Source organism: Cyanidioschyzon merolae, chromosome 6 (assembly GCF_000091205.1).
Source record: "Cyanidioschyzon merolae strain 10D DNA, chromosome 6, complete genome".
NCBI lineage: Eukaryota > Rhodophyta > Bangiophyceae > Cyanidiales > Cyanidiaceae > Cyanidioschyzon > Cyanidioschyzon merolae.
The window spans coordinates 360,495-372,245 of NC_010132.1; the positions used below are offsets into that span (position 1 = coordinate 360,495).

Below are 11,751 nucleotides of genomic sequence, written 5' to 3' on the forward strand. Positions count from 1 at the left end.
TCTTTGTAACCAGTATTATGAGTAATCTTCCGCCTGACCGTCAAACGTATCCAAAACAAACGAGGCGGATCCTCAGGTATAATACGTATCTTCGAAAGCGTATTAGAAGTCTTAACGCAGTAACAAGCCTTAACCGGTGCGCTGGTGAATTACTACAGAGTTTTCGTACCTTACCGGCTTTCTTACTATTTGAATAGATCCATAGTGGCCGCCTTTCGTTTCTTTGTCATATGGCGGCTTTCTCGCACACTGCGTGCATTCTCTCTGGAACCAATTAAAAATGGCGCCTTCGCTTGACCGCACGCGACTGTTTTGGACCACTCGAAGTAAGAAGAAATCTCCACAAGTCCCAGAGCAGAGATTCTGCCAATGAATTGCCGATTCGTATGCCATAATCTCCACCTGCAGCGTTCCGTAACTTCATCTGTTGTCGCGTCCAGGCATGGCGCCTCCGTTTCCAAATAGTACGTGCCAAGCTTCCTCAGCGTCGCCGGAGACAAGATCGACGATTGCAAACTCGGTCGGACTGGTACGATTGCAAAATTTTCCAGGGCATACGATGCAACATCCATGCGCCTCGCAAGCGAAATTGCTTTCAGATCCACCAATAACTAAAAGATCAGGACGCATTGGTTTCAGTTCTTGAACAAGACTATAATCTATAGGAATCTTCGAGCCAGAGGGATCATATGGGAATAAGGTGTCCTGCCGTATGATTTCTGCGCTGCATTCTTCCATACGTGGAATCTTGCTCCCTCCACAGAGGCACGAAAGGCGCATTTCATCCAGAATAGGCAAGTTCATGATAGCGACTCTCATAGAGTCTCGTCGGTCGAGTTCGATGCGGAACGAAGTCGGGTTACCAATTTTGACTATCGGATCCGCAGAAAATTCGTATGGTTTTTGAGGAAAGACCGGTAAATGATGCATCAAGTCATCAATCGCTGGAGAGATCAGGAAGGTAGTTGACCGCATTTCTCGTGCAATATTTTGCAGCGCTTGGAGCACCCTTTCTCCTTGCACGAATTTGTCCACAAGATTCAGTGTTGCGTCGCCCGCATCTGGATTCTCCTCAACAAGTGGGCCCATTATGCATACTGCATCAGGTTCCAGTTCCGCAACCTTTTTCTTCAAGAAATCGAATATGTCCCAGTCCGGGTCTTCAGGTTGAATATAGGGGCCTACCATGAGGAGAATCCTCCATTTCGGTCGTAAGCTGCTTGGTTTCATAGATACTACCCGCTTTCTCTGTCGAGGCACCTCTTCCGTTACAAACATATCATCTACAATTTGATGGACCTCAAAGATATGCCCGGGTAGATCGAGGCCAACGAAACCGGCGACTTTGCCTGGATATAGCAAGTATGTATGCAGCTTTGACAGTTCAAGCTGCACCATCACACCTTCGTCGTCTTCAAGAAACACCTCTCGGTTACGTTCATGCCCTTGAATCGAAAACAACACTTGTCCGACAATGAAACGCCCATCAACAGGTTCTCCCGATGTTTCCATAAGACTCTCAATGCGTCCGGAACTTTGGAGGGCGTCAAAGGCGTCATGAATTCGCTTTCGTTGTGATTCCTTTCTTTTCTCTAGACAATCGAACATCAGCTTTTCAGGCCACACCTCAAGATCAAGCCCCGGCGGCGGACGAGTGATACGGAAGGATGGTCGCAGGTTTGCGCGAGAGGAATTTACGACAACCCCATCAACGCCATGCGAAGAAAGATCAACAAAAGGGTCCCGATGTGGAAACAGATCTAGAAACTCCTCCTGGGACTGCGTGCTTTCGGGCATGAATCCATGTTTTGGATGGGAACTCTCCGTCAGTGTGTCGCTCGAAAGATACGGATTTTCAGGTGAAACTGGGGCAGTTTGACGCTGCACCTCTGGGAGCGAGTGCTCCTCCGGCTTATCGACTGGCAGCGGTGCTCTCCGGCGAACCGCCTCCGCGATAAGTTCAGTAGACTCGGAAACTCTTGCCCGAGAGCACTTGCTCTTTTTGGCAGAGGCAGCGAGTTTCGAAGTGAACTCTTCAACTGTGTCCTCAGAAAGCTCCTTCCTCGTGTTCAAAAGGTACAGTTCGAGCTTCGCCGCAGTCGCTTCCAGGTCGATTCCGAGCTCTGAGCAGGTGCTCGCGAGCCTCGAGAGTGCAGCCCTAGCGCTCGAGACCGAGGCGTTCGCTAAGGAAGGATACCTTCTGAGCAGAAACTCCACAGCAACCGAAGTAGCCATGAGGTGAAAACAAGCCGAAAGTTTCGCACTTCTTGACACGCCTCATCCAATATCTTTCGCGCCATTATTGATTTCGAGATCCAGTTTACGCGCAAAGAGTGCATGCGATCGATGGACGATTCCACGAGACTTGAAGCAATCTGCTTCAAACAATTTTTGCTGATCGAAAATGTTTAGCCACTTTCGACCCCTGCATTCCACTGCTCACACTTTGAGACTCCACACATGCAGCACTATCCCGCATCCAAGAAATGAGTGTATAAATTACTCCGCGACTTTTACGCAATCTCCAGTATCCATTGGTTTTGCAAGATGGCTGCGAGCAACAAAAGCAAAATCAATGGGGCGTTCTGGGGCAGATGCTCGGGAACTGACTGCTCCGAGTACAACCGCCACAGCATTTATTCGCAGCGAGGAAAGCCATTATTGTGGTGGGAGATACCTCGTTCTCTACCGTTTAGAATTCAGGGAATGCTGGTTAGGCGAACGAGAGCACGCACGAACGAGTGCACATCGCTAAAGGAGTTGTACAGAGGAACCGGGGCAACGCGCAAAATATTCGGTTCACGTGCATCGCAGATGAATCCCTCGTTCGCGAGCCTTTCGCACAGCTCCTTGGCAGTGGCGGAGCAGTTCAACTTGAGGGAAAGTTGGCACCCACGGCTGTTTGGGTCCTGAGGTGTGATGATCAAAACTTTTTCTTTCACTAGTTGCTCCAACAAAAGCTCCAAATATCCTGTAAGCAGCACGGACTTTTGGCGAATTGCTTGCATTCCACCGGCCATCCGAAAAATCTCCAACGAGGCCACAACAGGGGCAAGTGCGAGGATCGGTGGATTACTCAACTGAAAGCTCTTCGCGCCGCTCGGCAGTGAGAGTGCACGCGGCGTTTCAAAGCGACACGAGCGCTCGAGGCCCCACCATCCGCACAAGCGAGGCAATCGCTCTAAATCCGTGGCACAGGTATGCTTTTCGTTCACGAAGCATCCGGCTACCGCACCGGGTCCACCATTCATGTACTTGTAGCAACACCAGCAGGCAAAGTCTGGCGCCCACTCATGCAATTTCAGGACGACGTTCCCGACTGCATGGGCCAGATCAAATCCAATCTTTATATCTTTTGATGTCTTTCGCACGATGTTCACAAGCTCCTCCATCGGTAGCAGCTGACCGGTCAAGTACTGCACGCCAGGGAGCAAGACCAGAGCAATTTCATCTGAATATTCGTTCAAAACAGACTCGAGTTGATTCAAATCGATAAGCCCGGCGTCCTCAGAGCCCGCTCCTACCTCTAGTATTGCCGTTGCCGGATCATAACCGTGGTAGGCGACCTGTGACAGCACAACACATCGATCTGATGGAAAAGAATGCTTCTCGATGAGGATGCGATGACGCTTAGCCGTTGGGCGATAGAAAGCAATCATCATTAGATGAAGGTTAACTGTTAGCGAGTTCATGTACACAACCTCATGAGGTAGCGCGCCAACGATCTCCGCACCGCCTACATTTAGTGGCCTCTCGTCGAAAGTGTACCATGGGTCCGGCCCTTCGAAGTGTCCCCGAACGCCCAGACGGGCCCACAGCTCAAGGTGTTCAGAAACAAGTCTATAAGCACGCTTGGGTAAAAGGCCTAAAGAGTGACCACAGAGGTAAACGGCCGCTTTTTCGTCGTGCTGATCGCAGATTCCGCCACGTAGGTGGTTCTTTGGTGCATCACTTGCCAATTCTAAAGAAGGACAACTTGAAGAAAGTGTACCTGTCGGTCCCCGGCCTGGACAGTAGAACTCCTGCCTGAAGACTGCGAGCACGTCGTTCTCGTCCAGACTCTCAGCGCCTTTTTCGTCCACTAGCTCTGCTACTGTCTTGCAGCTCTCCCGCGTTGCTGCGAAAAGCTGCTGCAAAACAGAGGCGTGCATTTTGTTTAAAATGAAGAGCTTCCTGGGAAAGCTCCAGGAACGGTCTGAAGTACGCGCAGTGCGCGTTCAAACAGCCAACTAAACGTCATTATTTGCGAGATGAGGAATTCATGTCGAAAATTAAGCGTCTCTCCATAGGCCTCAGATTGGAACGGAATACTGAACTCTTCATTCTGTTTCCAGTATTCGTTTTTTCGATTTTTTGATGTACAGTCGCGACCTTCGAAGTGCAGCATTTAAACCCGACGGACTGAAGCTCACATTTAGTTTTCTGGGCTTTTTTTCTGGAATGGCTTTTTCGACTCTGTGTGGCTAGAGCTCGTTTCGCGGCCGTCACAAAGATAATTCGCGAATCCCTCGAACACGGGTTCGTAAAACATACAATGTAATCATCCAATTCATTCGTATAAGCCTCTTATCTTCGCATTTAGATGTAGCGCTCCTTAATCACAAATTCTTCAAGATTTTATTTTTTTTGTTTCGAGGCAACTCTTGCGTGCGGCAAATCTCATAGATGCATTGGGAACTAACACATCTCGAAGTTGCACCCCAAAGACTTCTTCACAAGCTTATGCCGGAAGCTCAATGAACCTGTCGAGTATAATCATTGATTTCGTCCGAAACACAAGTCCTCCTCATTTCGTTGCCGTCGGCGAGACTGCATTCGACTGCAGTATGATATCTCTGTCGAGATGTGCTCCCAGAAGCTCCTATGTCTTCCGTTTGCATGGAAAAGAATGTTGGACCCGAGCTTTTCTCATTGCAGCGATCGCCTCCACTTGAGAGGGCGTTACAGCTTTGAACGAAAGGAGCGTACCTGGATCGAAATTTCTCGATTTGTTCTCCAGCATTTAGTGCGCATTCGGTCCCTTTTCATAACAAGCATCACCGCTTTCTACAAATCCTCTGTCGAATGGAACAATGCGTGCTTCGGCATGCAGCGGTCAGAGTACTCGCGAAGCAGATCGCACGGAATAAGCCCAAAATCGTAGGTACAGCACCTGACTCGGCAACGGAGGATGGCATCGACGGGAGCCCTCTACTACCGTCATAGATATATACTGGGCGATGAGGCAAGCGTTCGCACGCCAGACGCCGGCCACCGGAGAAGAGCCGTGGTGGACTTATGTGAACAACTGACCACGGTCAAATGAAACCGCTGCGATGGGCGCTCAGAGGCCGCATATGAAAAAGATAAAAATGGCAAGTAATTCTCAGATGGCAACTTCCATCTGCATAGGAAGTGCGTTAGCAGCAGCCGTAGGCAGCAAAATCGAGGCTTTGACACTGCCATCTACATGCCCCCAATGCTGGAAACCGAGCAGGAGGAACAGGAGTGGCCAGTTCGTTCAAAGACGGAGGTAAGGGAGTGGAAAGGAAATCTATCGCGGAAAAATATCCGCAAAAGGCTCATGGCACGCCACTGGAAACACACCAAACCATTAGTCTATGCGTCCGCCGTAGAAAAGCGGACCCCTTCCGTTTCATTCTAATATAGGTGAGGCGAGTTCCGCCGGGCGGCGAGGTGCGTCAAGCTTCGTGAACTCGAACAGTCGCCCCGCAGAATTGCAATAACGTCTACGAGTTGCCCGAGTCCATATAATCATAATCGAATAACAGCAGATCCTCCGTTTATGTCAACAACCTAAAACTCCTAAACGTCCTTTGCTATTCGAGCTTGGCCAGAATTTCATCATCACGATAGATCATGAAGTCTTTGCCGTCAAGCTTGATCTGCGTGCCGCCAAACTCAGGAAGAAGTACAGTATCACCAACCTTACAAGACACGGGCAACACCTGGCCCTCTCGGGTGTAGGATCCAGGCCCAACTGCAACCACTTTGCCCTCGTTCAGCGCCTTTGCCGTCGCGCTCTCCGGAAGGAGAACACCAGCCGGTGTTGTCTTCTTCGGTACTATTTTTTCTACAAGCACGCGATCTAGAAGTGGAAGAATGCGTCTAGAGAGCGCTGACATTCCTCAACAATCTACTTTGAACTTTATCTTCCACTTGATAGAGTAGAAACACCCTGGCAACGCAGAGTGCACCGAAGAAGCTCCTGAAGTGCAGCGTTCGCGAACCTTCCTGATCGCCACGGGGGTGTTCTGTGCCTGGCAGGGAGCCCGAGCGGCTCCGCGGGCACCTCCTTTTTGCACATCGACGCTTGCTGCCGTATTTTGCCTGGACAGGCGTCGCAAGGTACATAAAATTGGATTATGGACATCGACGAACAATACAGATCTTGAGATCTACTCGAAATCCTGACAACAGTTTCCTAAGGCTCTGATCTGCTCACTTGATCGAACCGCTGTGCGGCGTAAGCTCACAATGAACTGTAATGGGAAAACAAGATACCGAAAGAAGAACGGTACGAGCGTGCGCAAGAGAGAGATTCAGGTGTCTAGACACATGAAACCGTTGTATCGGATGTACCGCGGAGAGCTCTCGATATCAAGCTCTCCATATAGACAGGGTGCAAACGCTTGATACGTTTCCTATTGACTGCGCGTTCACATCGATTGGCGCTGAAAGCTCGTCGGGCCGTTTTCAGCGGCATGCGCTCTTGGATGTATGGGAACACAGCATGCGACGACGGTTTGATGATGGAAAGAGGCATCTGGTAAAGATCCGATGACTGAAATGGAACACGCTGGAGATCTTTTATAAACTTAGAAGACTGCTGCACGAGCGAGTATTCGAAGCCATGCTCACAAACACGAAATTTAGACTTGATTATATTGAACGGTGGAAAGCCAATAAAGATCACCAATTGCCTAGAAATATCGTTTCTAACGGATATGTTGGGCGCAGCAGCTTTCTGGATCGCCTGACGGTACCGTAAAAGTGCCGTGCTCCAGGCGGGAATCCATGCTGCTGCTTCCTGGACATTGATTGTCTCTCACTGCAAACATCTCGCATTTCAGCGAAATGCTCACTTCTTGTGGCAAACGATTCTCTCATAAATCCGTCTCACGCAAAGCCGCTGGACGCTTCGGAAGTGCGAGTCATTTCCGAATGTTGATCGAGACGCTCAAGTCCCCGTGCACAGAGTGCTCGCGGGCCCTGCTGCTGGTGGAATCACAACATACCAAGCCTTTTGCCTTCGATTGCAACGTCGTTTTGCGCTCGTGCACCTCCCCGTATCCCTTCTGTTGCGTATGTGTCTGTTTCACCAGCCGCTCCTCTACTAGCTTTGAGCACGTGCCCGTGTTCGTTAGGTGCGAATGTCATGAAGCCTTTATCAATGGGTATTCTTCGGACCCGGTTCTTGCGCTCGTAGTACGCGTTCACCCGAGGAGCAAAAGAGTAGCGTCTGTGCCCGACAGCTGCTCCAGCACTATTGGCGAGCACCAAGTGATATGGCCTGCCGGTCACTTCCTTTCCCATCTCATTGAACATGTTGGGGCATGCACGCTACCCGCGTCACTGCGACCAAAACTCTCGCCGCCCCGGCACGGTCTCATCTGCTCGTTCCAAATATCGTCCGCTGGAGACATTTGGACGCTCATCTGATCGCTGAATGAGGCGCTGAAAGCATCCACCTCTGCTCGATATCAATGCCAGAGCGTCCAGGTGGGTCCCGATGTGCACATTCCATTTGATGGTACTTATTCTGACCTCCATCATGCATGGGTCCCGATTATACAGAACCCCTGGAAAAGTGAGTGGCCGCATCTGCTTTCCGTTCAGGTCCTTGACCTAGTACTATTGGTGAAGATACGTGGCGGCAACCGTGAGTATTTAAAACCCGATATACTCACCCTCTTTGAAATCTTTCTTTTCTTATACCTTGAACAGTTGCAAGTGTGTCTCGTTGCTCGATTGCGGCCTAGATTTCACATAGTCCATGCAGAATGGCATTCCGTCGATCCCTGTCTTCAATGTGAATCCCATTAAATTTTCTCCCCGTAGGAGCGAAAACTTGAAGGAGCTCCGCCCGTGCTTTGCGCGAAGCTGTTCGAATGCTGCAGACTTGGTTGCAGAGAACATACATGGCGCCTTTGGGAGGGCATGAAGCACACTACAAAACTGGTTGCGGGCATAGAATGGTCCTCGATGCGACTTATGCGACGTACACCGACAAAACCCGTGAGGAAGTGATGCCGCTCGGATTCGAGGCTAAAGACTGGTATGCCACGAAAAGCTCTGTTTATGAAATCGATTTGGCGCAAGAAGCTTGGAGGGCCGGCATCACCTTTCAACCATCCTTAAAGATACAACATCCTAAGTGAAGAGATCTGATGCAACACGATGGGCGTCGGAGTTCTGGTTTGACGCTCACTTTCTTAGCGACACCCCCCACGGATACGCTCGAAAGCTGAATACATACGCAACTGCCAGCCCGCCATTCGCTTCCATCGACATCCAAGGCACTTCTTCCATTAGCTCCCTGTTTCCGCTACCAGTGAGATTAGTATATTGCGCGCAAACGATGAGCAGCATGAAGCGCTCGGAAATGACTCGGATCTGCCATTGGGTTCGAAGGATGGCTTTACATGTTAGGGTACCCGCGCTGAAGATGTTCAGAACGCCGGCGTCTCGCAGCTTCGTGCCAAAGTATTGCAGGGAGCGCGCGTACAAACTTTTGGTCCGAAGATCATGCTCTTTTGCATCCTCAGTCGCAAGGATCAGTTGCTATGTCGCGCGAATCTTTGATCCGAAAATTTCCAGGGGAATATGGACTGCTGGTAGCCCGCGCCCGGGACTCGAACGAGCAGTTGCCAGACCAGGTGCGTCGAGGCGACGGAAACTTGCCGATCCTTCTCCGGAAAAGAAGCATCGCGATCAACAGCCGAAACACAAAACTTACGCAAAGATTTAAACTTATTTCAGTGCTGGAATAGACTCAACTAAAATGCAGGAAGGCATATTGAACGTTCTCGGAAATCTGCTCGCCAAACTCTCCATCATTCGCGGAAGACAGGTAGCATTCAAGCTTTTCTGGGCAGTTGAATTCTCCAAATATATTCCATCGCTTCCAAGAGTGACGATCAACCAAGTACGTGCCCTGCTAGGTCCTACGGCTTCTCGCAAGGAACGCGTCAAATCGAAAGCGACTGGAAAGTTCTGGAGCCCCAGCGGCTGCCCGCTGCTTCACATTTATCGACGGGCCTCTAGGAACCCGAGTCGCAGATGAGCCGACAATTCTCGAAGGATTGGCACGTCCGGAGCACGCGCCCTTGCGCTATCTGACGAGGATAGCGCAGGCCCTCTGCAGTAAATGTATGAACCACCCCTGTCTCTCACACGCTGCTTTTGATTTTCATAAGCACGTGAACAATCCACCAAGTTCTTCAAATATGGATCGTAGACAAAACGTGAAGTCCTACGTTGTCTAATAAAGTTCCATTCTAAATGTTGGTCTTAAACATTCCGCGCGATCTTTTGAATTCCCCATCGAATGCGATGGCGCCATCCAAAACGAAGAGGTACCGATCGTCGCTGAGCCTATGCCTAGGACGTGAAGCGGTACCTAGCAACACTGTGCGACACGCGCCAGTATATTGCTCGTGTATATTGAAGACTTCAAAAAGCCCCACAAACATTTTGGAATGAGCAGCTTGTACACCCGAAGCGTGACACCCAGTGAAGCGAGTACGAAGGATCATATGACCGAATTGGATAGCGAACGTCCGGTGGAAGACTACTCCCTGGGATCTTTCGGGCGCCGAACGCTCGCAGAGCGGAACGAAGAAGGGACTAGCGCCTCTTACTCGGGACGTTATGATTCTCCCGAGACGGATAACGAGTGGCTCGAGTCGCAGCGTCTCGCCGAGGCCGTAACGGAACGGTCTCCAATACGGTTTCGGGTGCGCAACGCGAACTTGCTTCAAACGGCGCTGTCTCTGAAACCTGAGTCCGAGTCACAAACAGACAGGGTTGCTTTAGATCCTCCCGCTTTCTCAGACGGACAAGAGAACACTCATGCAGCTGAGCGCCCGAAGCAAAGCACATACGCGCTTGGCAGCTGCGGTCGAGATTTGGGCGGCCTTGCCGGGCGAAACTCGACGTCTGCAGACGAGCCCTCGTTGGACGAAGCGTCCGATAAGACAAACAGGGAAGATGATCCGGACTCACTGCACTTGCAGGTCTCTGATGGTTCCAACCCCCAGCCGCTTTTGTCGAAAATGACGGTACTTTCGGATGAAGAGCCACAGCCTCGACGTATTACCAGCGAAGCGACGTCGCTCTCGATAGCCGGCACAGCAGCTGATGAACATCGTGGCATTGCACCACCTCTGATGGGCTCAAATTCCGTAGTTGCCAGTGCGGTAATGTCGAAGTCGTCGACAGTTTCCACATCAAGCACCCCCGTGAGCAGCAATTCCAACAACCGGCTCTCGTCGCGGCGGACTCTTTCTTGTGGTGAATGCGACAATTCACGGGAACAGCACAGTGAACGTGTTCGAAACTCGGCAAAATTGCAGGCGGATTCCTCCGATACGCCTGGATCGAGGCACGCAGACCTCCTTTGCGAAGAAGACGAGATTCTATCAGCTGTTCATGTAGATTGCTCCTCCACAGCGAACGTTGCCTGGCGAACGCTAACTCAGGCGGATGCTCATCAGCGTACCGCGAATGACGATCCACACTTAGACGCAGAGAATACGTCTCTCTCAACGATATTTCCGGATATACGCTCAGCAGAAGCAGTAGAATCGCTGCGGCAACAAATTCAAGATCTAGAGGCTCAACGAGCTCGTCTGTTGAGTGAACTCGATCTGATGCGTCTGAACATGGAACGTCGTTTCAGCGTAGTCGAGAGGGAAATCGCGGAGACAAAACTGAGCATTATTCGTTCTCTTTCCTCCGAGGGACGCTCCGAAAGGTTAGAGGTTTCCGAGTCTGCCGTTTCAGAGTTCCCAGCCGCGACGCAGATTGCGGTTCACGCGGATGGGTCTCGAATCGGGATACCCCACGAAAAATCCTGCGACGATCAAATTGCCGCCAATTCTTCGATGGAGCGTAACTGCATTCGAGAGCACCTTCTAGAGAGTAATTACTCGTTGACAGCAGCCCAAGTATCGTCGCTGGCTCCATCGAGGGTTTCTGATGGAGCAAAAAACCTGCGCATGACCATTGTCCAAGAGCTGCATAAGACGGATATATATGGAAACATGCTCAAAGCGTGGCAGACTGTCTTCAAGCCGGCAGGAAAGCATGTGGACTGGAACCTCTTTCGGATCGCAGTAATCAAGATATTGCGGAATCACTGGTTGGCCGATCGAAAGGTTAGCGACGCCGAAAAGCTCATGACAACGTTCACTGAGCCTCCCGACGAAATCATTTATGCCGTATGGAAGGATATTGTCGGCGAACAAATGGGTGCAACGATGCAGTGGAAGCACTTTGTCGATTTGTACGGAAGCATGGGAGTATGAGCAGCACTTTTTCATAAGTTGAATGGCAACATCAGAGCGGCATCTCAGGAAATGCCTTTCTGGTGAGGCGAGGCAAAGCAGTTTGCGCACATGGTCTCGGCGCTCAGGAACCACGCATCAGCAGGTTTTTGCAGGTGCGTGCCGTTGCTTCGCATCAGGACTGTATGCAAACATTCATGCCGTCCCCCATCTGAGGACATCGCAGGTTTCCATGAACGAA

At 50.6% G+C, this 11,751-nt stretch overlaps 4 protein-coding genes across 4 annotated transcripts, besides 1 other annotated feature; 1 reads left to right on the forward strand and 3 right to left on the reverse strand.

Annotated features, from left to right (window-relative positions):
* Positions 1-420: 420 nt before the first annotated feature.
* CYME_CMF127C (probable DNA polymerase alpha, subunit B) lies at positions 421-2,235 on the reverse strand (the record flags this gene model as incomplete). Its single annotated transcript, XM_005535724.1, has 1 exon — positions 421-2,235. One exon carries the CDS (start codon positions 2,233-2,235, stop codon positions 421-423), a length of 1,815 nt encoding a protein of 604 aa, XP_005535781.1.
* Positions 2,236-2,699: 464 nt separating this feature from the next.
* On the reverse strand, positions 2,700-4,151 carry CYME_CMF128C (probable kynureninase; the record flags this gene model as incomplete). Its single annotated transcript, XM_005535725.1, has 1 exon — positions 2,700-4,151. One exon carries the CDS (start codon positions 4,149-4,151, stop codon positions 2,700-2,702), a length of 1,452 nt encoding a protein of 483 aa, XP_005535782.1.
* A 1,668-nt stretch (positions 4,152-5,819) lies between these two features.
* On the reverse strand, positions 5,820-6,125 carry CYME_CMF129C (mitochondrial chaperonin hsp10, precursor; the record flags this gene model as incomplete). The annotated part of the gene is made up of 1 exon (XM_005535726.1): positions 5,820-6,125. The coding sequence occupies one exon, from the start codon at positions 6,123-6,125 to the stop codon at positions 5,820-5,822; it is 306 nt and encodes a 101-aa protein (XP_005535783.1).
* A 180-nt stretch (positions 6,126-6,305) lies between these two features.
* Positions 6,306-6,748: a sequence feature (possibel transcribed region).
* Positions 6,749-9,701: 2,953 nt separating this feature from the next.
* On the forward strand, positions 9,702-11,531 carry CYME_CMF130C (hypothetical protein; the record flags this gene model as incomplete). Its single annotated transcript, XM_005535727.1, has 1 exon — positions 9,702-11,531. The coding sequence occupies one exon, from the start codon at positions 9,702-9,704 to the stop codon at positions 11,529-11,531; it is 1,830 nt and encodes a 609-aa protein (XP_005535784.1).
* Between the last annotated feature and the right edge of the window lie 220 nt (positions 11,532-11,751).